We start from the raw sequence: 22,665 nt of genomic DNA on the forward strand, positions 1-22,665 counted from the left end.
GGATGTAGTGGCTCGGGCAGGCTGGAGTCACCCTGTGCTGCTCTTAGCAGCTGCCAGAGGCACTGGGAGTCCTTGTCTGCATCTGGAGAGTGGGCAGCTGGTTGTAGAGGGTGTAGTTGTTCAACACCCAACCCTTCTGTGGGCCCCAGGGAGGGAGGGCAGAGAGGGGAACCCAAAGTGCTGGTCACACTGTGGGGCTGGGCAGCTCAGGCTGAACAGGGAGTGATTCTCAGCTTTGGGAGGTGTTCCCTGCTGTGGCCTCCACTGACCCCCTGTTATCTGTGCCCACAGAGCTCCTGTATTAGTTTTACCTACTGGAAAGAGACTGTTTCGATACTGCTCAGTCCGGACCGGACGTCCCCCTGTGCCATAGTCAGCTACATCGACGAGGCGTACATGGACATTGACAGAGACTTCTCCGAGGAGTAATTGCCACCTCCAGCTTGTGATGGGCAGCTCGGAGGGTCCCTCCCAGCCCAGGGATTTTCAGGGATACGCTGTGTAGTGTGTGTGTGCAGCTCGGAGCTGCGGAGCGTCGTCCCACCCCCGCCCCTGCCGGCCCCCAGCTCTGACCTCTGAGACTCGGACAGCTCTCTGGGCAACACATTCAGGGATGTATCTTCCAGTTGTTCTGGGATAAAAATAATCACCTGCACAAACCAGCCTGTATTATTTTTTTTTCTCCTCTCTCCCAGTCCGGCGAGGCTGGCAGAAGGGGTTTTGCTGATGTGAGGGTTCTCTTCTCTGTATGTGCCAGTTGAGGGGTGGCTCTCTCAGGGCTGCCAGGATGAGCAAGTTGAAAAGCACAGCAATTGCCCTCCAAGTGTGAGGTCCAAGGAGCCCATCTGAGCAGGACCCCAGCACCAGCCACGTGCAGAGCCACCACGAGGACTCCCTGCAGGTGTTAACTCTTCCGCCGGGCTTTGGAATCAGGCCTTTGGGCTTGGTTAGAGCATGAGTGTGTGTGCGTGTGTGTGCTTTTAATTCCTGAGAGCCCCAGCTCCAGTCACCTCTTTACCATCGCCTTTTGGATCATTTGGTACTAAATCTATCTGCATTAGGAGAGAACCTCTGCTCCTGCTGTCCTTCCTGCACATCCTTCCCATCCGGAGGCGTTTGCAGTGCTGGAGAACAGAGACATTTCAGCAGTGGTGGAATTGCAACAGGGGTTGGTTTTTTCACAGAGCACTAGCATTAAAATGTACTAATTTTTTAAACTTGCAGCTTGTCCCTTCTTGGGTAACTAATCTGGTTTTAAAATCCTTTTCAGGACCATTGCTCTTGATGTTAACCTGCTATGCCTGGAAGTCTTATGTCAGTCTCTGCTTTCGGCCCTTAATATCAACACACACATTAATCTTGAAAGTGCAATATGTACTGGAGATGTCCGTTTTTTCCTGGATCTGTTTTAATCAGAATGTGTTAAATGCTGGGAATAAACACTCCTGGTTGAAAGTAACTTTGTAGGATATGTTGGGAAGGGGGAATGGGGTTTTGGCAGTCTTGATTGCCCTGCCTGCTCACCAACACCATGTTGCTCCAACACATTCCAATACCCAGGAATGAGATACACTACACTTAAGCCACTACATTTAAGTCAGAAACATGTCTTGCAGCTACAGCTAAAAGAAATCAGTTTTGAAACCACATCTGAATTTTTTTAACATTTTCCAATTTATTTGACGAGATGACTTCAGCTATGTCCAGGCTTCAGAGGGGTGAGGATGTCCCAGAGCTGCAGCCTTTTGTCTCATTGTTGCCAGCAGCATGAAACCCACCCTGAGGCTCCCTGTGCTGGGGCTGGAGGATTGAAGGAGGCTCCAGCCCCAGGAGTAGGACTTGTCTCTGAGCATCTCCCTTCCTCCTTTCTCTTCTCCCACTCCTCGGTGTCCTGCTGTGGGCTCACAGGGTGGTCAGAGCTGCTGAGCTTGTGCATGAAGCTGGAGCCTTGCAGGAGCTCCTGGTGTCCCTTCCTGGGAGCTGCACTCTGCTCTGGTGAGGGTACCCTGGGGAGCTTCTTGCCATGGCAGCTTCACCTCTGTTCCTCACCAGGTCACCCCCACCCTGCCCCTTCCCTCCCCTCAGCTCATTTCTTTCTCATCTGTACTTTTTTTGTTCTTGGGTATTTGTGTTTTTGGTGTATCTTTGCTTCTTCTTAACTGTAATAGATGTACACTTCAAATAAATGCTTCAAATTAAAAGGCTTTTAAGTTAAGGGATGCCTTTTCCACAGTGTAGTTAATGGGTGCATCCACTGATCGCTGCTGTAACCGTGCAGTCTCACTCCCCTCTGTGTGTTAAGGACAGTTTGGGGCCCAGCTGCCTCTGGCCTTCCCCTGGGCCTGGGGGAAGCTGAGCTGAGCCCACACCATCTCTGGGGGTCCTCCCAGGCCTGGCAGCACAGGCTGGGCTTTGCTTTTGGGATGATTGAGAAGGGCACAGGGCAGAAACCCCTGGCAGCTCCTGCAGGAGTGGAGCACGCTGGGCTCCAGGAAAAGGCTCTGCCCCAGGGCACAGAGGGTCACAGGCAAATCCCAGCTGGGGCCATGTTCCTTTGGGATGTCTGTCCATGCCAGATGCCACAACACCCTCATGGTGAGAGGGACCAGACCCATGGAGGTGGGCTGGGAGGGAGGTGGGACCCCTGGCACTAACAAATACCTCTGAAGTGTGCACTGTCCCTGTGGATTGCTGAGGTTCGTGCTGCCCTGATTAATGCCGATTTGCTAACTGCAAATAATCATATTAAATGGAAACTATTAAAGAAATCTATTTTAAAGAAATGAGTGGAGGTGTCTTTTCTTTCCAGTGCCTTTGCCAAAGCCATAACCCCCTCCAGGGCTGTAATAGGGGGCTTTATGTATTCAGGAGTAGTGGCTGAGGTCTGTCTCAGTTCTGGTCTCCTGCAGTTAGATGTGTTCTGGTGGGGAGGTGTGAGGAAAGGGCTCTTTTCCCAAAACCCATCCCAAGCCAGGGCCATAGAGCTGGGAGAGAGAGGACTGGGCTTCTCTGCTGCCTGTGCTTCCCTCTGAAGATGCTCCAGGGGTAGAGGCCAGGCCCTGGTTACCCTGTGACACACAACACAGCCAGTCCTGGTAATCTACGTTTATTTATGCAAAGCAAAGCTGACAGTGACTGTTGCAGCCACTTGCCTCCAACCTACAGCAGCAGCTGGAACACACAGGACAGCCGGGCTCCTAATGCTGGAAAAAATCCCCAAAGGGCTTTGGTGAGAGGAGGGATCTGGAGGCACAGAGCACTGCCACCCTTCAGCCCCGGAGTCAGTGGGCAGTGAGGCAGCAGTGCCACAGCTGGTGTGGCTGTGCCTGTGGTCCCTGCCCTGGCTCCAGGCTGGCAGGAGCCGTGCCCAGCTCCCCACACTCCCATTCCAGGGGTGCCCACCTTGGAGATGACCACGTCCCTGCTGCGGGCGCGCAGTTTGTTGACCTGGCTCTCGGCGATGTCGGCGCGTTCCTCGGCGTCGTCCAGCTCGTGCTGCACCTTGCGGTACTTCACCAGGTTGGAGTTGGCCTGCTGCTCCTGGGCAGGGACAGAGAAGGGGAGGGGGCATGGGGCACAGGGCACAGCAATGAGCTCCCCACATTGCTGCCATGGAGGCAGTCCCAGGGAGGGACAGCCCTGTCCCCCATCCCAGAGCAGTGCTGGGCACTTACTGCCTCCTCAAACTGGCGCTTGTAGCTCTTGACCTTGCTCTGCAGCTTGTCTATCAGGTCCTGCATCCGAGCCAGGTTCTTCCGGTCCTCCTCAGCCTGCAAGTGCCCCAGCTCCCTTAGGCAGACCCCAGCAGCCCCTCACCTCCACCTTTATCTGAGTCCCAGTGGTGCCAGGTCACAAACACAGCACCAACCTGCCCCATCAACCCAGCCTGGTGCCACAGCACCCGTCCCTTGCTCCCCCCTTGTGTCCCATCACCCAGCTCAGGAGGTGCTGGGAAATGGGCAGAAGGACCCAGTTGTGACATGGAGAAGTTTGTGCAGTTGTCATTGCCCACACAGAACCCAGAAGCAGCCCAGGCTAGGCTGGGCTTTGTGGATGGGTTCTGGAGTAACAGAGGCCAAGCAAAGAGGATTTGTGCCAGTTGCTGTGGGACCAGGGCTGCACCTGTGCCCAGAGCTGCTGTACCTGGTAGCTCAGCTCCTTGATCCTGCGCTCGTACTTGCGAATGCCCTTCTGGGCCTCTGCCATCTTCTTCTGCTCCCCATCCAGCTCTCCCTCCAGCTCCCGCACCTGTAGGGGGCACAGACTGGCTCAGCACTTGGCTCCCAAGCACCAGCACTAGCCCAGGTAAAGCCAAGGCACTTTCCCAGCTCAGAGAAGCCACAGTAGAGGCTAAAAACATCCTGAGCTGGGCCCAGCCTGGCAGGGCCTTGGGGACTGTCCCTTGATCCCCCAGAGGCACCACCTGTCCTCAGAGAGATGGGGCAGAGTCTGGTGCCACAGGGACTGGGGCAGCCCCAGGGGTTGGCTCCTGAAGAACACAGCCAGGGATCTGCCCCTACTGTCTCACCCTGGCCTCCAGCTTCTGGATCTGCTTCTTGCCCCCCTTGAGGGCAATCTGCTCTGCCTCGTCCAGGCGCATCTGCAGGTCCTTGATGGTCTGCTCCATGTTCTTCTTCATGCGCTCCAGGTGTGCGCTTGTGTCCTGCTCCTTCTTCAGCTCTTCTGCCATCATGGCAGCCTGCAAGGCCAAGAGCAGGGGGACATCACCTCAGGGCCAGGCAGCCCTGCCAGACCAGGGCTCAGTGGAGGTGTGAGACCCACACAGCAGTCCCCACCACTCTCTTACATCTGTGATGGCTTTCTTTGCCTTCTCCTCGGCGTTGCGACACTCCTGCACCGCATCCTCCACCTCACCACTCAGCTGGGAGACATCTGCCTCCAGCTTCTTCTTCTGGTTGATCAGCCCCATGTTCTGCACAGAGAGCAGGCTCAGTGTGACCAGGGCTGGTCACTCACCACGGCTGGACAGACTCACCAGTGCAGGCAGGGGCTTGGCAGTGCCTCCTCACCTGGGAGTGGAGCAGGGTGACCCTCTCGGTGGTTTCCAGCAGCTCCTGCTCTGCCAGCTTCCTGCTCCTCTCGGCCTGCTCCAGCGCCGCCCGCAGCTCCTCCACCTCTGCCAGCAGCAGGTTGCTGCGGCGCTCCAGGGCCCCCACCTGCTCCTTCAGGTCATCATTGTGGCGCTGGGTGTCATCCAGCTCCATCTGCAGGTCCTGTGGGGCAGCGTGGGGTCACTGGGGACAGCCAGGAGCCGGGCTGGCAGCAGGGATGGCACTCAGTCTGTCCCAACCTTGATCTGGGCCTGGAGCTGGCGGCCCAGCTGCTGGAACTCGGCAGCCTGGCGGTTGGCGTGGTTCAGCTGGATCTCCATCTCGTTCAGGTCCCCCTCCATCTTCTTCCTCAGCCTCACAGCCTCGTTCTTGGCCCGGGCCTCTGCGTCCAGCGAGGCCTGCATGGAGTCCATGGCGCGCTGGTGGTTGCGCCTGCAGGACAGGGCATGCATCAGCCACGTCCCCTGGGGACACCCAGCCCTGCCAGGGCCACAGTGCCAGCTCTGCCCCTGCAGAAACATCCCCTGGGGACACCCAGCCCTGCCAGCTCTGCCCCTGCAGCCACGTCCCCTGGGGACACCCAACCCTGCCAGGGCCAGCTCTGGCCCTGCAGCCACGTCCCAGCCTGTCCCCTCACCCAGCCTGTCCCCTCACCCCACACACCTCAGGTTCTCAAACTCCTCGTCTTTCTCTGCCAGCTTCCTGTCCATGTCAGCCTTGATCTGGTTCAGCTCCAGCTGGATGCGCAGGGTCTTGCTCTCCTCGTGCTCCAGGGCTCCCTAGAGACAGCTCAGCCATGGGAAGGTGGGAAGGGGGGTCTCCCCAGCCGCCCATCCCACCCTGGCTTTGTCCCCCAGCCCATTGCTATGAGGGGCAGAGCAGGTGGAGCTACCCCAGGGCCTGCAGTGGTTGCAGGACCCTCATGAATGGGATTGCCAGGGGTCACAGCCTGGCTCAGGACTGTCACCCCACACAACCAGAGCTGCAGGGTGGGCCAGTGGCTCCTGGGGACAGCAGGAACACATGGGAAACAAGGACTCACCTCAGCCTCCTCCAGAGCTGCCTGGATATCGCTCTTCTCACTTTCCAGCACTTTCTTCACCTTCTCCAGCTCATGGATGGTTTTGCCTCCCAGACTGATCTGGTCAGTCAAATCAGCAATTTCCTCTGCCAGGGACACGAGGAGTTTGGTCAGGAAGGAGTTTGTGGGACCAGCCCTGTGCAAGTGACGTCCCCATCCCCCTGCCCAGGCTCAGCTGATGTCCCTCAGACCCTCAAAGAGCAACCAAGGCAGTGCTTGGGAACATTTCTGGGAGACCTGTTTGTCCAACAGCAACCCCCCCAAGGCAGCATCATGGCACTTGGCAGCACCATTTGGGGACAGGACCCATCTGGGGACAGGAGCCAAGGGGCTGTGCCAGTCCTCCCAGAGTGTGCCCAGCATGAGGGCAGGACACATGCTGGCATCCCAGCAGGGCTGCTGCACCCCCCCAGTGGATGTGCTGAGCAGCAAAGCCTCTCCTGGCCAACAAGGGACCCAATCCCACGTGTCTGAGGAAAGGGCAGAAGCCAGGGGAGTGCCTGAGCCCAGCCCTACCCTGCAGGTTCTTGTTCTCCCTCTTAAGGGTCTCCAGGTTGTCCAGGGACTCCTCGTAGGCGTTCTTGAGCTTGAAGAGCTCCGTGCTCAGGCTGCGCGCCTCCTTCTGCGACGCCTCCAGCTCCACCTGGCTCTCCTCGTGCTTCTGCCTCCACTCTGCCAGGATCCTGTCGAAGTTCCTCTGCTTCTTGTCCAGGGCGGCGCAGGCCGAGTTGGCGCGCTCCAGCTCCACCGACAGGTCCTCGATCTCGGTCTGCAGCCGGTGCTTGGTCTTCTCCAGCGAGGAGCACTTGGCATGGGCGGCCTCCACGGCCTCCTCTGCCTCCTGCAGCCGCGTGGCCAGCTTCTTCCTGCCCACGGCACCGGGGTGAGTGTGCCCTGCCCCAGTGACACCCTGCCCCACAGACTCTGGTCCTCACCACGTTTCTCCTCACAGAGAAATGCAAGGCACAGCTCCCCGAAGATATTCTGAGACTCATGTTCTCTGAAGCTCAGAGAAAAGAAAAACAGTTCTTATCTCATTCGCTGCACCTGTGTTGTTCACAAGTAGAATTGTGAACAACATTGTGAAAGATTGTTTACCTGAAGGGAATTAGTAATTAGATTCTAGTGTAAGAGTTTTAATTCACTGACCAATTAAATTCATGTGTGTCACTGTCATAGTTTCTGAAAAATCCCTTCTCCAGGCAAGATGAGAACCCTCAGCTTCTCCATGTTTGGCTGCTCTGGAATGTGGTCTGGAGATTGTTTATCCAAACATGTGAATTGTTCTAATTTAATGACCAATCATGGTCCAGCTGTGTCGAGGCTCTGAGGAGTGACGAGTTTTTATTATTCATTATTTTCTAGCCTTCTGATGTATTCTTTCTCTTTCTTTAGTATAGTTTTAGTATAGCATAATATAATGTAATGTAATGTAATGTAATATGTTATTATATTATATATAAAATATATATTATATATATGTATAATATATTTAATATATGTATATATGTATATATATACATAATGTAATGTTACATTATGTTATATTATCATAATATATATAATGATGTATATATAATATCATAAAATAATAAATCAGCCATCTGAGAACCTGGAGTCAGATTCTCATCTCTCACTTCATCCTAGGGACCTCACAAACACCACATATGCGTGCATGTGTCAGGACTGTCAGCTGACAGTCACGAGATGCTGTGCAGTAAAATGGAGTTGAGTACTTAGCAGATTCAGTTTAGATGTAATGTAATGTAATATAGAATAATATAATAAAGTAATAAATTAACCTTCTAAGAACATAGAGTCAAATGTATAATTTTCTCCTCCTTCATCAGGGGTGCCCTAATTTTACAATAGGCAGGAGCATGCTATGTCACCCCAGGTCTGGGAGAGCCCCACTGCTGAACAGAAAGCCACCACCTACAAGGAGTTGACTTGTGCCATGGGACTTACTTGGCTTCCTCCAGCTCCTCAGTCCTCTGGATGGCATCAGTCTCGTACTTGGTTCTCCACTGGGCCACCTCAGCGTTGGCTTTGGACAAGTTCCTCTGGAGCTCGCTCTTGGCCTCGCCCTCCTCCTCGTACTGCTCCCGCAGCAGGTCACAGTCGTGCCGGGAGGCCTGCAGGGCATGGGCCAGGGCGTTCTTGCCCTGAGGGAGAGAGAGCAGCAGCTGATTCTGGGCTCCAGGACACTGCCCATGGCACCTAGACTGGCAGCAGCAGCAGGGAACTTCTTTTCTTCCCAGGTGAAGAGCTGCCCTGCGTGCTGGGTATGCCCCACCTCCCTCACAGTGTCACTCAGAGACCAACCATGCCCTGAAACCTCACCTTGGTCTCTTCCTCCAGCTGCCTCTTGAGTTCCTCAATGCTCTGTGTGAAGGAGACCTTGCCACGGCTCAGCTGGTTGATGAAGGACTCCTTCTCCTCCAGCAGTCGGGTGAGCTCCCCTGGATTCAAACACAGCCAAAACAGCTATTTCAGGGCTGTAGGGCTGCACTCTGCACTAGCCCACACTCTCCCAGAGCCTGTGGCCTCCAGCTGTCCCCACACACAGAGCAAGCTAGGCAGAGGTGCACCCAGTTAAAGGCAAAGGATGCCAGTGAGGAATCCCTCCTGAGGTACACCTAGTTTTTCCCTCCATGGGAGGAGGAGGACGGTCACAAACATCTTTTATGAAAAATCCTTTCCTTAGGAAAAATCCTTTCCTTAGGACTTTTCCTCCTGAGAAGCTGACAGGCCTCAGGAACAAAATGTAAACAATGATTATCTACTGCTGTGGAATGCAACAGGTGCATCTGTGATTGGTCTCATAGAGTTGTTTCTAATTAATGGCCAATCACAGTCAGCTGGCTCGGACTCTATGTCTGAGACAGAGCCTTTGTTATCATTCTTTCTTTTCTATTCTTAGCTAGCCTTGTGATGAAATCCTTTCTTCTATTCTTTTAGTATAGATTTAATGTAATATATATCATAAAATAGTAAATCAAGCCTTCTGAAACATGGAGTCAGATCCTTGTCTCTTCCCCCATTCTTGGACTTCTGTGAACACCGTCACAGAGGACAGCTTGCCTGGCTGAACCCCACTCCCAGCCAGGTCAGAGCACTCTGAGGCAGATGGGTGCCCCTGGTTTTTGCTCACTCACCGTTCTCAGTCTGCAGCCGGCCCCGCTGCGCGTTCACGTCCGTCAGCTGCCGCTGCAGCTCGTCCACTCTGGCCTTGGCCTCGTTCAGCTGGTCCTCGTAGGTGCGGCACAGCTTCTCTGCGTTGGCCTGCAGCACCAAGCACAGCCTGGCTGAGCTCAGCTCTGCACAGAGCACCATCTCCCACCCTGGGATACCCTGCCCTGCTCAGTGGATCCTACAGGAACACAAGGCAGAGAGCAGGAGCCTGGCAGAGCTCGCTGCCAAGCTAACAGCAGCTCTCTGAAGTCAAGCTGCCCAGGAAATGCCTTCCCAGAGCCTCCAGACTTGACTAGGACAAGTAAAGCATCCCGTAGTGACATAGGGACAAGCTGCAGGTCAAACAGGACTTGGTCATGGCAAAGCAACACCACCCCATGGACGTGGCTGTGCTGGTCACGCTGCACCCTGTCACAGACATATTTTATGAAAAATCCTTTTGCTAGGATCATTTCTCCTGAGAAGCTGAAAGGCCTCAGAAACAAAATGTAAACAATGGTTTTCTGCTGGTGTGGAATGCAACAGGTGCATCTTTGATTGGTCTCATGTGCTTGTTTGCAATTAATGGCCAGTCACAGGCTCAGAGTCTGAGAGTCACGAGCTTTTGTTATCATTCCTTTCTATGTCTTTCAAGCCTTCTGATGAAATCCTTTCTTCTATTATTTTAGTATAGTGTTAATATATAATTTTCTTTTGATATAATATATATCATAAAATAACAGATCAGCCTTCTGAAACACGGAGTCAAGATTCTCATCTCTTCCCTCATCCTGGGATCCCTGCGAACACCACCACAGCACTCAGTTGCACTGATGTCCACAGGAAAGACCAACCAGCCCTGTGGAGAACCAGGACTGTGAAAAATGTGTATTTTATTATTGGCTTTTCACAAATATGAAAATGAATATTATATGTATTATGTTAGAAAGTTATGCTGTATTAATTTTCTTAAGTGGTGTGTTAAATATAGTTTTAGTTTAGAACATAAGGTTAAAATAGAAACAATGCTATGTACGATACTTTTTTTCTGAAGAAAGGACTCGCACTGAGATAGCAGCCACAGGACAACTAAATCTTTCAGAGAAAGAGAATTAATTCTCCCTTATCAGAAGAAATTAACTTCTTCCCACCTTGCTCAGCCAAGTTAGGATTAAGAGGAAGAAGATGACGATGACCAGACAGAATCCTGTGTTTGAATGGAATTTATGCATCATGGATGAGATGTATGAATATACAACAGATTATTGTTTTTAAGGCTCAATCCTCTCTTAACATGAGTCCTTTTTTGGGCTTATGTTGCCCAGAAAAGGGTACCTGGATGTCCATAATTCTTTGTTTTTATTGTCTCATATTATCCTAATCCAAATTGTCCAAAAATTTTATTACCCTAATTATATTGCTAATTTTATAACCATTTTATTACTATTAAACTTTTAAAATTTTTAAAACAAGCGACTGGCATTTTTCACAAGGACCCACCTTGCTCTTGGTGATGTACTCAACGTTGGAGGAGAGATCATCAATCTCCATCTTCATCTCGCTCTTCTCCTTCTCCAGTTTCTGCTTGACGCGCTGCAGGCCGTCGATGCGCTCGCCCAGCTCGGCCACGCTGTCCGCGTGCTTCTTCCTGAGCGCGGCCGCCGTGGCCTCGTGCTGCAGCGTGGCCTCCTCCAGGTCCCTCCTCAGCTTCAGGAACTCGGCCTCCCTCTTCTTGCTGAGCTCCAGCTGCGTGGCCGTGCTGCCGCCCGCCTCCTCCAGCCGCTCGCTCAGCTCCTCCAGCTCCCGCGACGCCTCCGCACGCTGCTTCTCCACCTTGGCCCGCGCGGCTCGCTCGGCCTCCAGCTCCTCCTCCAGCTCCTCCACGCGTGCCTGCACACACAGGAATGGGCAGGTGATCCAAGATATGGGTGAAGCTCCAGCATTGATATATGGTCTCCTTGAGCCAGCTCGAAGAGACCATATATCAACAGTGGAGATTTATATCTTGGAGATTTGTATCACACCCGAGATAGCTCAGCTACCTTAGAAGGCATAAAATCAGCTGGATGGTTCTGTGGTAGTGTTGGAAACAGAAAAGTTTTAATAAAAGGCAAAATAACAAAACTCTTTACAGAGTTTTACAGAGAAAAACCAATCCAGGTGCAAGAGGTTCTTGCTCCTGGTAAAACACCCCACAAAAGCCATTAGTTTCTTTGTTCTCTTCTATTTCTAGTAATTGCCCAGGTGGAACTTTTTGGCTCCTGTCCAATTGGCTATCCTTAACTTTGAGGTGAAGTTCCCCAGGTCCTATGAGATGTCTTTTTACCTAATCAAGGAGATTAGATAAAAAATCTACCTAATACGGGCTTTTTCCTTTTTAAGGAGACAAAGGATAGTTTTGTCACTCCACATGCCTATATAGCATCTCTGCTCTCCACAGTGGAGCAGCATCTCTGATGATGATGGGAGGCAAAAAGCCACCAGTCTGGGGCTGTTTTGGGAGGTAGGTGCTCCTTGGTAGCATGTTTGGAGCTCCTGCTCTCCTCTGTCCCTGCCATCAGGATGCAGCTGGCATTAGCTTCTTTTCATGGGAACTTTCATGATTGTGGAGACCTGTCTCAGATAGGAAGAAGCCCAGTGACCTAGATTTGGATTTTCAGAGTTTGGTTACTGGATTACAGGTTTTATTTTGGACAGAGAACTAGATCTGGAAGCTGTTCCTCAGGCTGGTGATAGTGTTCACCTCAATAGCTCTTTCTTTAATTTTCAACCCATCATGTGCTGGCAGAGGGTTTGGCTCCTGCTACCCATGCCAGCTTTTTCCAGGGAGATGCCCCTGTGCTCAGAGGGGGACTGGCTCATGCAGATTCCCCTGCACATCACATCTAATGGAAATTTTGAACTCCCAGGATGTAAGAACAGTTCTTCCCACCATACCTGGACCTCCTTGATCTTCTTCTGCAGCTGGGCCTCCATCACTTGCCCATCTTCAATCCTTGAGTTCAGCTGACTCATCTCAAAGTCTTTCCTGTACAGACAGAAGACACAGTCTATGATCACTGTCCTGACAGGTCCTTCTGGTTCCTAAATTTCCCTGCACTCTTACACCCAGGCCAGAGGATGAACAAACCCACAATGGAAAGGGATTGCAGTGATAAGCAGCAGCTCATGGAAGGCTCACAGGAAGGGCTCAAGTAGCCAAATTGGCAGACAGCTGGCTCTGAGGGTTTTTCTCTGAGGTCCCAAGGTGTTCTGCAGTTCCCCAGTGAGAATGGGACATGACTGAAGTCTGTACTTGCAGCTGAGGCCCAGCAGTGTGCTGGATCCTGCCAGGCAGGTCCCTCCTCTCCAGCCCCATGGACAAAGGAAGGTCTGTGAGCCCTGGTCTATGAGCCTGCCACAAGCTCCTCAGCCTCTCTGCAAAATGCCCAGGAAATCCAAGCCCTGCCTGTGCCAGGACTGGTCACACAGCAGTGCCCAGAGGAGGATCACACAGCTCAGCCCAGCTGCCCCTGCAGACACCACACTAAATCTGATGGATATAGAGGTGCCCAGAGCCCAGGCATGTGTCACACACTCACTTCTTGAGCTTCTCATCCAGTTGCTGCTTGTCATTCTCCAGATCCATCACAGACTCTTGTGACAGCTTCAGGTCTCCTTCAAGCTTCCTCTTGGCTCTCTCCAGGTCCATGCGGACCTTCTTTTCTTGCTCAAGAGAACTTTCCAGCTGGAGAACAAAGGGAGGTGGGGTAGGGAGGGAAAGGACCTTCTGCAGCCCCACCCTCACCCATGCCCACTGCTGTGGGAACTCCACCAGTCCCCTGGGGGCCAGAGGTGTTCCCCAGCTGTCTCCAGTCCCACTCCCTCAGCTCAGGACTGCTCTCCATGAGGTGCTCTACACCACCTCTTGTTTCAGAGGTAGTTTGTCAATGGGATTATTCATCAACTGGCCATATTAAAGGGGGATGTGGTAATGATCCCACACTCCAGATCCCACTCAGGGACAGCCTTTGGGCTCTCCTGGAGATGTGACTCAAACCTCTCTTGCTTTATTCTCACTGGCCTGTCACTCACATCATCCACTTGCTGCTCCAGTTTGACCTTGGCTTTGGTCAGTGTGTTGACCTTGTCCTCCTCAGCCTGCAGGTCATCCAGGGCCTGCTGATGGGCCTCTTGCAGGGCTTTCTTCTCCTTTGTCAGCTTGGCAATGATCTCATCTAGACCAGCCATCTCCTCAATCAAGTTTTTAACCTGCATCAGTGAAGATAAAAGTAGAGAGCATCTCAGAGGGAGGTGCAAAGCTACTCCAGCAGCCTGACCCTTGCAAGGCAGGAGTCCATCCATGGGACAGCAGCTCTGCACCCTGTCAGCAGCCAGCCCCTCTCCCTTAGCCAGGCTGGTCCCACCAGGTGGGTTTTCCATGCCTCAGATCACTTGCCACAGCACAGAACCATTTGCCCACAGCCCTCTGGGCAATGAGGCAGGACACAGAGGGTTTTTCCCTCTCACACTCCCCTTTCCCTCTGCCCTGCCCTAGTTTCCCCACACCAGCAGCCTTATCCCAGATATTCCTCTGGTGTCCCCTGTTCCAGATTGCAAGGCAAGATGTATTCTCTCAAGATGTATGGCACTTCTCTTGTGTCAAGTGGGCAGTTTGCCTTATCTCTCTCTCAGTGATCACAATCACTCCTCCCTTGGGAGGGGACATTGCTGATAACAGCTATTGAATGTCCCTGCATGGCTGATAAGAACTACAGCATCCCATTGGTAGATGTGAGCCCAGAGGGAGGAGCCAAGCATTCCTACCTGGATATAATCTGGAGGTTCTGGAACACCAGCACAGCTTCTGCACTGGATTCCCCAGAGGAACAGCAGCTGCCTCTGCCACTGGATCTTCAGAGGAAGAGACTGCACCTTTCTACAGGATCCCTGCTCCAGCAGAACCAGCCCTGACAGTGCAGGAGGGCTGAGCCACAATTCCAATGGCACTGCTGCCAACACCCTGACCCACAGAGTGTCAGGTTGGGTTCTGACTCTGGCAGTGTTGTTCTAGTGTACTGCATTGTTTATTTTATCCTTTTATTTTCTTCCCTATTAAAGAACTGTTATTCCTGCCCCCATATTTTTTGCCTGAGAAGCTCTTAATTTAAAATTTATAGCAATTTGGAGGGAGGGGTTATACATTCTCCATTTCAGGGGAGGTTCCTGCCTTCTTTAGCAGACACCTGTCTTTCCAAACCAAGACAGTTACCTTGTTCTCTGTGGCATGTTTCTCCTTCTCCACCTTGGCCAGCGTGATCTCCAGGTCATCAATGTCCTTCTTCAGCTCTGCACACTCATCCTCCAGCTTGCGTTTCTTGGCAGTGAGCTCTGAGCTCATCTCCTCCTCATCCTCCACACGCTCTTGCAGCTCCTTCACCTTGGCCTCCAGCTGGATCTTGGACTTGATGAGCAGGTCACAGCGCTCCTCTGCATCTGCCAGGTTGTCCTGCTCCTGGGAGAGGCACAGGAGAGCAGTGCTCACCCTCTGCCCCAGCACTCTGCTCCCAGCCCTGCTGTCCTGCCCTTCTCCTTGTAGAAGGGGCAGAGCAAGCCCGAGGTGCTCATGTGTACAAAAAATACAGCTCCAGTCACTGCCTGTCATCAAGGTTCAACCATTCACACTAACCAGGGCCAAAGAGCAGCTCAATCTTTCCAGAGGAAGGACAAAAAAAAAAAAAAAACAGCACAGAATTTGGCAAGCAAACATTGCCATCCCCTCCCACCCCCCTGTGAGGAGAGCACCCTTCCTAGAGCCAGGGGATCACAAATCCCTGTGACAGCCCCAGCATGTGATGGTACTTCAGGACTGCAGTCTTAGGCTGTGTTTCAGACAGATTGTGACAATGAGGGAGCTTCAGAACTGCAAGAGGAGGAAGGAGGGTTCCAGGATGTTCTGCTCCTTCTTCTACCCATGGACCCTGCACTGTGTTAAACCCCACAGAGAGGGTGGGGCACTCACTGCCTGCAGCTGCAGAGCCAGGTCGTGCTTCTCCTGGATCATGGAGACTTGCTTCTCTTCCAGCTCCTTCCTCTTAGCCTCAGACTTCTCCAGAGCCTCCTTCAGCTTCTGGAATTCCTCCTTCAGGTTGGACATCTCCTTCTCAGTCTGAGCAGACTTGAGTAAAGGCTTGATCTTGAAGAACAGCTTCATCCAGGACCAGTTCTTGACAGCATTGAAGGCACGGATGTTCCACTGGATGGTGTAGAGGGCTTCCCTGGGGGATACAAGCACAGCATCATCAGGGGTGGACATTCTCCATGTCCCACCTGGCTTCTGCAGGCCTGGATACGGCTGCATTCTCCCCCAGCTGGACAAATGGCAGAATGGTGACTGAATGGGACACTGTCTGCACACTGTACTGGCCCTGCTGGGCTGGGTGGGGTGGCCTGGATCTCAGCTCTCCTCACTCTGCCTCCCTCTGAATCAAACCAGAGGCTCCTCACACTTAGATCCTCCCGACCAGGGCCATGCCAGACCTCTTCCAGGTTTGTCTCCATCCCTCAGGACCAATCACTGCCAGACACAGGTAAACCCCATGGGTCAAACCCATGGATACATGCAGAAAGGACAAGGAGACACAAAGTTCTGCCTTTTGCCCCCCATCTACCTCCTGCTGATGATCTTCTGATACTCCACACGCATGAGGAACCCCCGGATCCTGGCCTGGAGCATTGTCAGCACCTTGGCCAGACGTTCATCTCGCATCTCCTCCAGCAAGCCCAGCAAACCAGCCTTGAAAAAAACCTGGGGGCAAGAGAGTGGAGTCACCAGCAGAAGGACAGAGGGCTCAGGGGTAACACAGACTGCCAGGGAAACATGGAGGTGCTCCCACACATGGCACAGGAACCAGACCTGGTTCCCGTCAGGCAGCAGTGACCTGCTCAGAGCTGCTCTTTCTCTTCCTCTGCCCTGCTGAGTCCCTTCAAGGGCCACACTGACCCTGCAGAGGGCATGGCTGCAGCAGGGCCGTGGCCAGGCACAGAGAACAACAGCAGGGGAAACTTCTCCCTGCCAAGGATCAGCTGCCCTCTCTCACCTTGGTGTGGCCAAACTTGTACTGTGCATGGTCCAGCTCCAGGGAGCTCAGCAGCTTCTCTGTGGCCTTCCTGCTGTCCACAAACTTGTCTTCTGGAATGGCTGCTGGGTTGAGGATACGGTAGCTGTGGGGAAAGCAGAGGGAGGCCATGCAAGAGGGAATGCAGTCCCAGCATCACCCCAGAGCCCCAGGCATGCCAGTACCCACTGGGGCCATGGGGCTGTGTATGAACCAGCTGCTCCAGGGCACAGCATTGCAGGCACCAGGGAACCCTGGCAGAATTTAGTCCCTGAACATCAGGGAGACTGTGCCAAGATGCCACTGCCCTCATTAGGCAGCATGGATGGGACCCTAAGGTGAGAACCCTGAGGATCCATCCCAAGGGCAGAGAGAAATCTGAGCCAGGATCAGAGAAGCCTGAGCCTGTGGATGCCATGGGACAGAGACAGGGAAACAGCAAGTGTTCCTCACAGCAGCCTGTGAGAATTTTTAGGAAGTTGTAAAGATGTGATAACTTGTTAAGCATAAACAATCTGCAGGTGGTGTTTCTCTACTTCGTCTGTCTGTTCTCAAAAACAGTGTGTGAGGAAGATGTTTTTATTAGTTAGCCAATCAAATAAAATCTATTGTATCACTCTATAAAAACCGTGCAATTCTCTTGAATTAAGCCTTCTTTGCTCTTTCTACAATATTGCCTCTCACCTGTTCTTGTGTCATTATAAAAGCTGCACAGTTCTCTTGAATAAAACCTTCTTTGCTCTTTCTACAATACTGCTTCTCACCTGTTCCTGTGTCATTATAAAAACTGTGTGGTTCTCTTGAATAAAGCCTTCTGTGCTCTTTCTACAATCCTGCCTCCTCGTTTCTGTGTGATTCTCAGCACAAGAGTGACACGAGCCTTGCCACCTTCCCCCTGCAGCAGCACCTCAAACACCCAGATCCTACCCCAAACCCTCCATGGCTGGCACCCCAGAGCCAGCAGCAGAGCAAACCCAAACTGGGCAGGCACTGGGGGTTCAGAGCAGCCCTGTACAAGCTGGGGAGCAGCTCAGAGCCAGGACAAGTCTGTCTGCCCTGGAACCACGTGCTGGGTGAGGAAGAGGAGGGCGTTACCGCTGCTTGAACTCTGCATAGAGGATCCTGTTGGGGAAGCCCTTGCGGCAGATGCGGATCCCTTCCAGCACCCCATTGCAGCGCAGCTGGTGCAGCACCAGGAAGGAATCCATGGCTCCTGTGGGGCAGGACACACACAGAGCACAGGCTCAGCCCAAGAAGACAGAGAAAATGCAGTTGCAGCCTGGGTGTGAACCCTGGGAACTTCCCATGATTTGAACAGGAGTGTCAGCCTGTCCTGCAGGTGTGTGCTGAGCACAGTGCTGCAGCCGGGGCCTTGCATGTGGAACTCTGTCACAGACATCTTCTATGAAAAATCCTTTCCTTAGGATTTTTCCTCATGAGAAGCTGAGAGGACTCCAGAACAAAATGTTCCTGAGTAAACAATGGTTATCTGCTGCTGTGGAATGCAACAGGGGGATCTATGATTGGCCCAGGTTGGCTGTTTCTAATTAATGGCCAATCACAGTCAGCTGGCTCAGACTCTCTGTCTGAGCCACAAGCCTTTGTTATCATACCTTCTTTTTCTATTCTTAGCTAGCCTTCTGATGAAATCTTTTCTTCTATTCTTTTAGTATAGTTTTAATACAATATATATCATAAAATAATAAATCAGCCTTCTGAAACATGGAGTCAGATCCTCATCTCTTCCCTCATCCTGAGACCCCTGTGAACACAGTCACAGGACTCAGCCTGGAGGACTCATCCCTGCCTGCTGTGCATCCCATTTTGGGTGTGCATCCATGCCAAGTGCCAGGCTGCACACCCAACATAAGAGCCTGGCAAAGCTCATTCTCCCCAGCAGAGAAGATTGACCTGGGTCACAGGAGTTTCAGCACTGAGATGGGGCCAGGGCTCAGTGGCAGCATGAAGAGGGCTGGGGAGAGGGTGGGTGGCAGTTCCCAGGTGTGGCTGTCCCCAGCCCCCTGAGCTGTCCCATACCTGGGGTCTTGGTCTCGTTGGGGATGATGCAGCGCACGAAGTGGGGCTGGGTGGAGCGCAGGTTGGTCATCAGCTTGTTGAGGTTCTCCTGCAGGGCAGACACGGGGTGAGGGGACAGCTCTGCTTCCCTGCAATGCTCCTCTCTCTCTCCAGCTCCTTTCCCCCACAGGCAGGGAGGGAGCAGGCCCTGAGAGCCCCTCATGGCAGCAGAAAGGGAATTTCCTCTGCTATCCTGGCAGGGGACATCCCCACCTGGGGTAGGGTCAGAGCCTCCTGCAGGGTGGGACACTGTCCCATGGCACAGGGGGCTGGGCTGGCACACAGGACAGATGGCACTGGCAGGTTTTGCTGTGCTACAGGAGTTTGCAGTGCCAGATGCTTCCCAAGTGTTTGTAGGTAAAGTTTTGCTGTAGGGGAGCGCCAGGGACATGGACTGAGCATATTCCTGCTACAGAGCTCTGTGCTCTGCACCCTGCAGTTCCAGTGCTGGTGTCCACACTGGCTGCAGACACAGAATGTCAGGATATGCAGGATTTCCCTGCACCTCTACAGTGCTTCACTCCCTTTGGCTGTGCCAGACTGCTCCTCCTTTCCTCTCCAAGGCAACTCCACCCTTGATCTTTCCAGCTGCCTTTCCCTGCTTGTACAGGCTCAGCCTGTCCAGGACCAGCTCAAGGAAGAGAACACCTTCCCACAGCTCCACATCACCATGGGGCACCTCCTCACCACAGACACCCTTCCCCAAGGCCTGTGACTTGTCCAGAAGGAACAAAGTCACACTTTTCCCTCAACAGGAGCTCTGCCACAGAGCTGCCTTCTGCAAGCACCTTGGCAAAGGATGACAGAATATGCTGAGTTGGAAAGAACCCACAGGGATCATCCAGGGCAGGTCCTGGCCCTGCACAGACACCCCAACAACCCCACCCTATGCCTGGGAGTGCTGTCCAAGCTCCTGGAGCTCTGGCAGCCTCAGGGCTGTGATCTTTGCCCTGTCACAACGCTGCCATGGCAGGACACATCCCTCTGTGCTGGTTGAGCTCTGGGCTGGACCAGTAACCCCAGTGGTGAGCATGGGCTGGAGCTGTGTGACATCCTGAGCTGTCAAATGGGCCAGGTCACCCCCCAGCACAGGGAACTGCCTGCTCAGACACCTGCAAGATCCTCCTCCATTGTCTTCTGTCCTTCCAGCTGACAGGAACGAGGAGAGAAGTAGCACAGACTTAAAGTGATGTTCATGGAATTAATTATCTAAACATCACTACAAGTCTTAACTGCCTCTCTCTCAGAGGTGGAGGAGCTGCTGCAAGCATCATGAGGGCGGGAGCAGCACGAGCCCAGCTCCAGGGGAAGGGAGCTCTGCCAGCCTGGAGCTTCCTGTCCTGCCCTGCAGCATGGGGACAGGGCTGGGACTCTGCCAGGCACAGCCCCCTTGGCCAGGGATGGAGGGATTTGGGGGCTTTGGTCTGGTGGTGATCCCTCAGGAGCTCTGGTGGTCCCTCAAGACCTCTGGTGGTTCCTCAGGAGCTCTCATGGTCCATCAGGCCCCAGGAAATGCAAGAAACCAAGTCTTGGCAAGGAAGTGTGACTGCTGGTGGGACCCTCAGCAGGTTTCCCTGGATGAAGGGCTGGCTCTCACCTTGTGCAGCTGGGACACCGTTTGGAAAGAAGCTGCCTTCTTACGTTTCTCCTTGGTCCCTGGCTTGTGAGGCTCCTCTGTTGGGTTAAAATATTGATTATTTACATCAGCAAAACATCTGCCTGCCTTGAAGGACTCAAGGGCACCCCCAAACATCCCTAAAATACCCACAGCCCTTGGTGTCTCTAAAGCAGAGGTGGTTGTGCCCTGCTGCAAAACAAAGGCCACCACAAACACCCAGCAGCCATCTCCCACAGCACCCAGCTCTGGGTGTTGCTCCTCAGCTCCTGGTAGCAAGACATTCCTTCACATTCCCAAAGTCACAGGGCCACCACCACAACCCTACAACTTCACACAAGCCCTTAAACCAGCAGGAAAGGAAAAAGAGGGAAGGGAAGGGAAGGGAAGGGAAGGGAAGGGAAGGGAAGGGAAGGGAAGGGAAGGGAAGGGAAGGGAAGGGAAGGGAAGGGAAGGGAAGGGAAGGGAAGGGAAGGGAAGGGAAGGGAAGGGAAGGGAAGGGAAGGGAAGGGAAGGGAAGGGAAGGGAAGGGAAGGGAAGGGAAGGGAAGGGAAGGGAAGGGAAGGGAAGGGAAGGGGAGGGGAGGGGAGGGGAGGGGAGGGGAGGGGAGGGGAGGGGAGGGGAGGGGAGGGGAGGGGAGGGGAGGGGAGGGGAGGGGAGGGGAGGGGAGGGGAGGGGAGGGGAGGGGAGGGGAGGGGAGGGGAGGGGAGGGGAGGGGAGGGGAGAGGAGAGGAGAAGAGAAGAGAAGAGAAGAGAAGAGAAGAGAAGAGAAGAGAAGAGAAGAGAAGAGAAGAGAAGAGAAGAGAAGAGAAGAGAAGAGAAGAGAAGAGAAGAGAAGAGAAGAGAAGAGAAGAGAAGAGAAGAGAAGAGAAGAGAAGAGAAGAGAAGAGAGGAGAAGACTGAGGTAAAAAAGGGGTGAGGGGATTCCTCACCTGAAGCAGAGCCCACATAGTTCTCATAGAGGGAGGCCAGGAGCTTGTTCTGGGATTTCTGGAAGACGGACACCACTGTCTCGTTCAGGGGGTCCTTGTTCTTGTCCAGCCACCCCACGATGTTGTATGGCACCTGTCCCAGGACAGGGAAGGTCAGGCCAGCCCTGTCCCTGCCTGGGGAAGCTGTGGGGGCAGGGAGGAGCTGCCAGGGACTTACCACACCAGCGTAGTGCACCACCTCAAAGTGCGCCTCGTACTTGCGCTTCTTATCCGGCCGCGGCTTCTGGAAGTTGGGCGACTTCCCGATGTGGTTGTCGTAGAGCTTGGACTTGAAGGTCATGTCAGAGGCCTTGGGGAACATGCACTCCTCTTCCAGGATGGACAGGATTCCCATGGGCTGCAGGGAGAGGGGGGATAAAGAGGACTGAGCTTGGTGTTGCCACATCCCATCCCAAAACAGGGATGCTCGGGAGATCCCATCCTAGTCCAGGTGCAAGACACTGGCCATGGGGCCAAGTTGTCATTGGCATATTCCTGACCTCCATGTGGGACTGGCCAGGCCTGCAAGACATGGCAGTTTGCCCTAGTTCAACAAATTGTTGAGAAGGAGGGATCTTCTCCAGGATTGCTCCTTTATCCTAAAAAAAAATTTAAAAGTGTTTCCTTCATGCAATGGTGGAAATATTTCTACAAGCTGCTCTGAATCAGTGAATGCTAAAGAGGCACTGATGGGCTGCAAGTGGGTAGGAAAAAAAAGGGTGAAGAGATGATTGCTCTCTGGAGGAAAAGGCTGCACCAGTTTTTGTTGGCTCCCCAGGTGGGTGGAAATAGAATTTCCATGTTTTCATAAAGTCAAAATTTGTGTAGAAAAGGTCTCAAGGGGCTGGAGGAACTAAGCTGTAAGTATTGGGAAAAAAAATGTTGGGTATTTTGCAACTGACCAGGGAGGGAATAATTAAAATTTTGGTAGCAGAGCACCTCTCTGTTGCAGCCTTTGCAAACAAAACCATCCCTCAGCAGTACCCATTTCTGTGCCCTGCCTCACACTCTACCTTCTCAATCAGGTCAATGCAGGCCTGCAGGTCCAGGCCAAAGTCAATGAAGACCCATTCAATGCCTTCCTTCTTGTATTCCTCCTGCTCCAGGACAAACATGTGGTGGTTGAAGAACTGTTGCAGTTTCTCATTGGTGAAGTTGATGCACAGCTGCTCAAAGCTGTTGAACTGCAAGAACAAAGCAGATGTGAGTCAGAAGGAGGAGCTCCAGAAGGGAAGGTGTCTCCCAGAATTTTTAAGTTTTCAAAGCTTTCTGATGTTCACATTCTTGTAACAAACTTTCTCACACACTTTATGTAAATAACTTATTGTTTGCATTCCTTTATGGAGGAGGAGAAATTTGATGGACTGTTGGTTTGCCCAGTGTCACTGGAGAGGTGGCACTGGTCACCCTCCAATCCACTGTCACTTTTGGAAATCTATAAATGTTGCAGTCAGAAATTAAAAGTGCTCTTTTTACCTTGGGAGAGCTGTGTGCTGCACATTGTGTTATTTCGTGTCCTATAGTGACACGAAGGATCACTCTTGTGCTTTGCCTGGGTGTGAAGGGTGATCCCTGCCAG

At 52.8% G+C, this 22,665-nt stretch overlaps 2 protein-coding genes across 2 annotated transcripts in view; one reads left to right on the forward strand and one right to left on the reverse strand.

Annotated features, from left to right (window-relative positions):
* The window catches only part of TRPC4AP (transient receptor potential cation channel subfamily C member 4 associated protein), a 39,284-nt gene extending 36,548 nt beyond the window's left edge, over nucleotides 1-2,736 (forward strand). The window contains exon 22 of the mRNA XM_058814982.1: nucleotides 292-2,736. Within this exon, the coding sequence (XP_058670965.1) occupies nucleotides 292-429 (138 nt within the window). The 3' untranslated portion in view covers nucleotides 430-2,736. The remainder of the gene's footprint in view (nucleotides 1-291) is intronic.
* Nucleotides 2,737-3,093: 357 nt separating this feature from the next.
* Nucleotides 3,094-22,665, reverse strand: part of MYH7B (myosin heavy chain 7B) — a 33,177-nt gene continuing 13,605 nt past the window's right edge. Inside the window, exons 15-42 of the mRNA XM_058814533.1 lie at nucleotides 22,100-22,270; nucleotides 21,265-21,444; nucleotides 21,048-21,180; nucleotides 20,098-20,174; nucleotides 18,462-18,549; nucleotides 17,520-17,637; nucleotides 16,407-16,530; nucleotides 15,978-16,114; nucleotides 15,329-15,584; nucleotides 14,579-14,821; nucleotides 13,402-13,578; nucleotides 12,909-13,054; nucleotides 12,265-12,355; nucleotides 10,828-11,217; nucleotides 9,312-9,438; nucleotides 8,497-8,615; nucleotides 8,122-8,318; nucleotides 6,670-7,019; nucleotides 6,115-6,239; nucleotides 5,736-5,851; nucleotides 5,312-5,504; nucleotides 5,031-5,234; nucleotides 4,808-4,933; nucleotides 4,529-4,699; nucleotides 4,144-4,248; nucleotides 3,675-3,770; nucleotides 3,403-3,540; nucleotides 3,094-3,203 (exon numbers count right to left, since the gene is read on the reverse strand). Of these exons, the coding sequence (XP_058670516.1) occupies nucleotides 3,198-3,203; nucleotides 3,403-3,540; nucleotides 3,675-3,770; nucleotides 4,144-4,248; nucleotides 4,529-4,699; nucleotides 4,808-4,933; nucleotides 5,031-5,234; nucleotides 5,312-5,504; nucleotides 5,736-5,851; nucleotides 6,115-6,239; nucleotides 6,670-7,019; nucleotides 8,122-8,318; nucleotides 8,497-8,615; nucleotides 9,312-9,438; nucleotides 10,828-11,217; nucleotides 12,265-12,355; nucleotides 12,909-13,054; nucleotides 13,402-13,578; nucleotides 14,579-14,821; nucleotides 15,329-15,584; nucleotides 15,978-16,114; nucleotides 16,407-16,530; nucleotides 17,520-17,637; nucleotides 18,462-18,549; nucleotides 20,098-20,174; nucleotides 21,048-21,180; nucleotides 21,265-21,444; nucleotides 22,100-22,270 (4,404 nt within the window). The 3' untranslated portion in view covers nucleotides 3,094-3,197. The remainder of the gene's footprint in view (nucleotides 3,204-3,402; nucleotides 3,541-3,674; nucleotides 3,771-4,143; nucleotides 4,249-4,528; nucleotides 4,700-4,807; nucleotides 4,934-5,030; nucleotides 5,235-5,311; nucleotides 5,505-5,735; nucleotides 5,852-6,114; nucleotides 6,240-6,669; nucleotides 7,020-8,121; nucleotides 8,319-8,496; nucleotides 8,616-9,311; nucleotides 9,439-10,827; nucleotides 11,218-12,264; nucleotides 12,356-12,908; nucleotides 13,055-13,401; nucleotides 13,579-14,578; nucleotides 14,822-15,328; nucleotides 15,585-15,977; nucleotides 16,115-16,406; nucleotides 16,531-17,519; nucleotides 17,638-18,461; nucleotides 18,550-20,097; nucleotides 20,175-21,047; nucleotides 21,181-21,264; nucleotides 21,445-22,099; nucleotides 22,271-22,665) is intronic.

This window comes from Ammospiza caudacuta, chromosome 15 (assembly GCF_027887145.1).
Source record: "Ammospiza caudacuta isolate bAmmCau1 chromosome 15, bAmmCau1.pri, whole genome shotgun sequence".
Lineage (NCBI taxonomy): Eukaryota > Metazoa > Chordata > Aves > Passeriformes > Passerellidae > Ammospiza > Ammospiza caudacuta.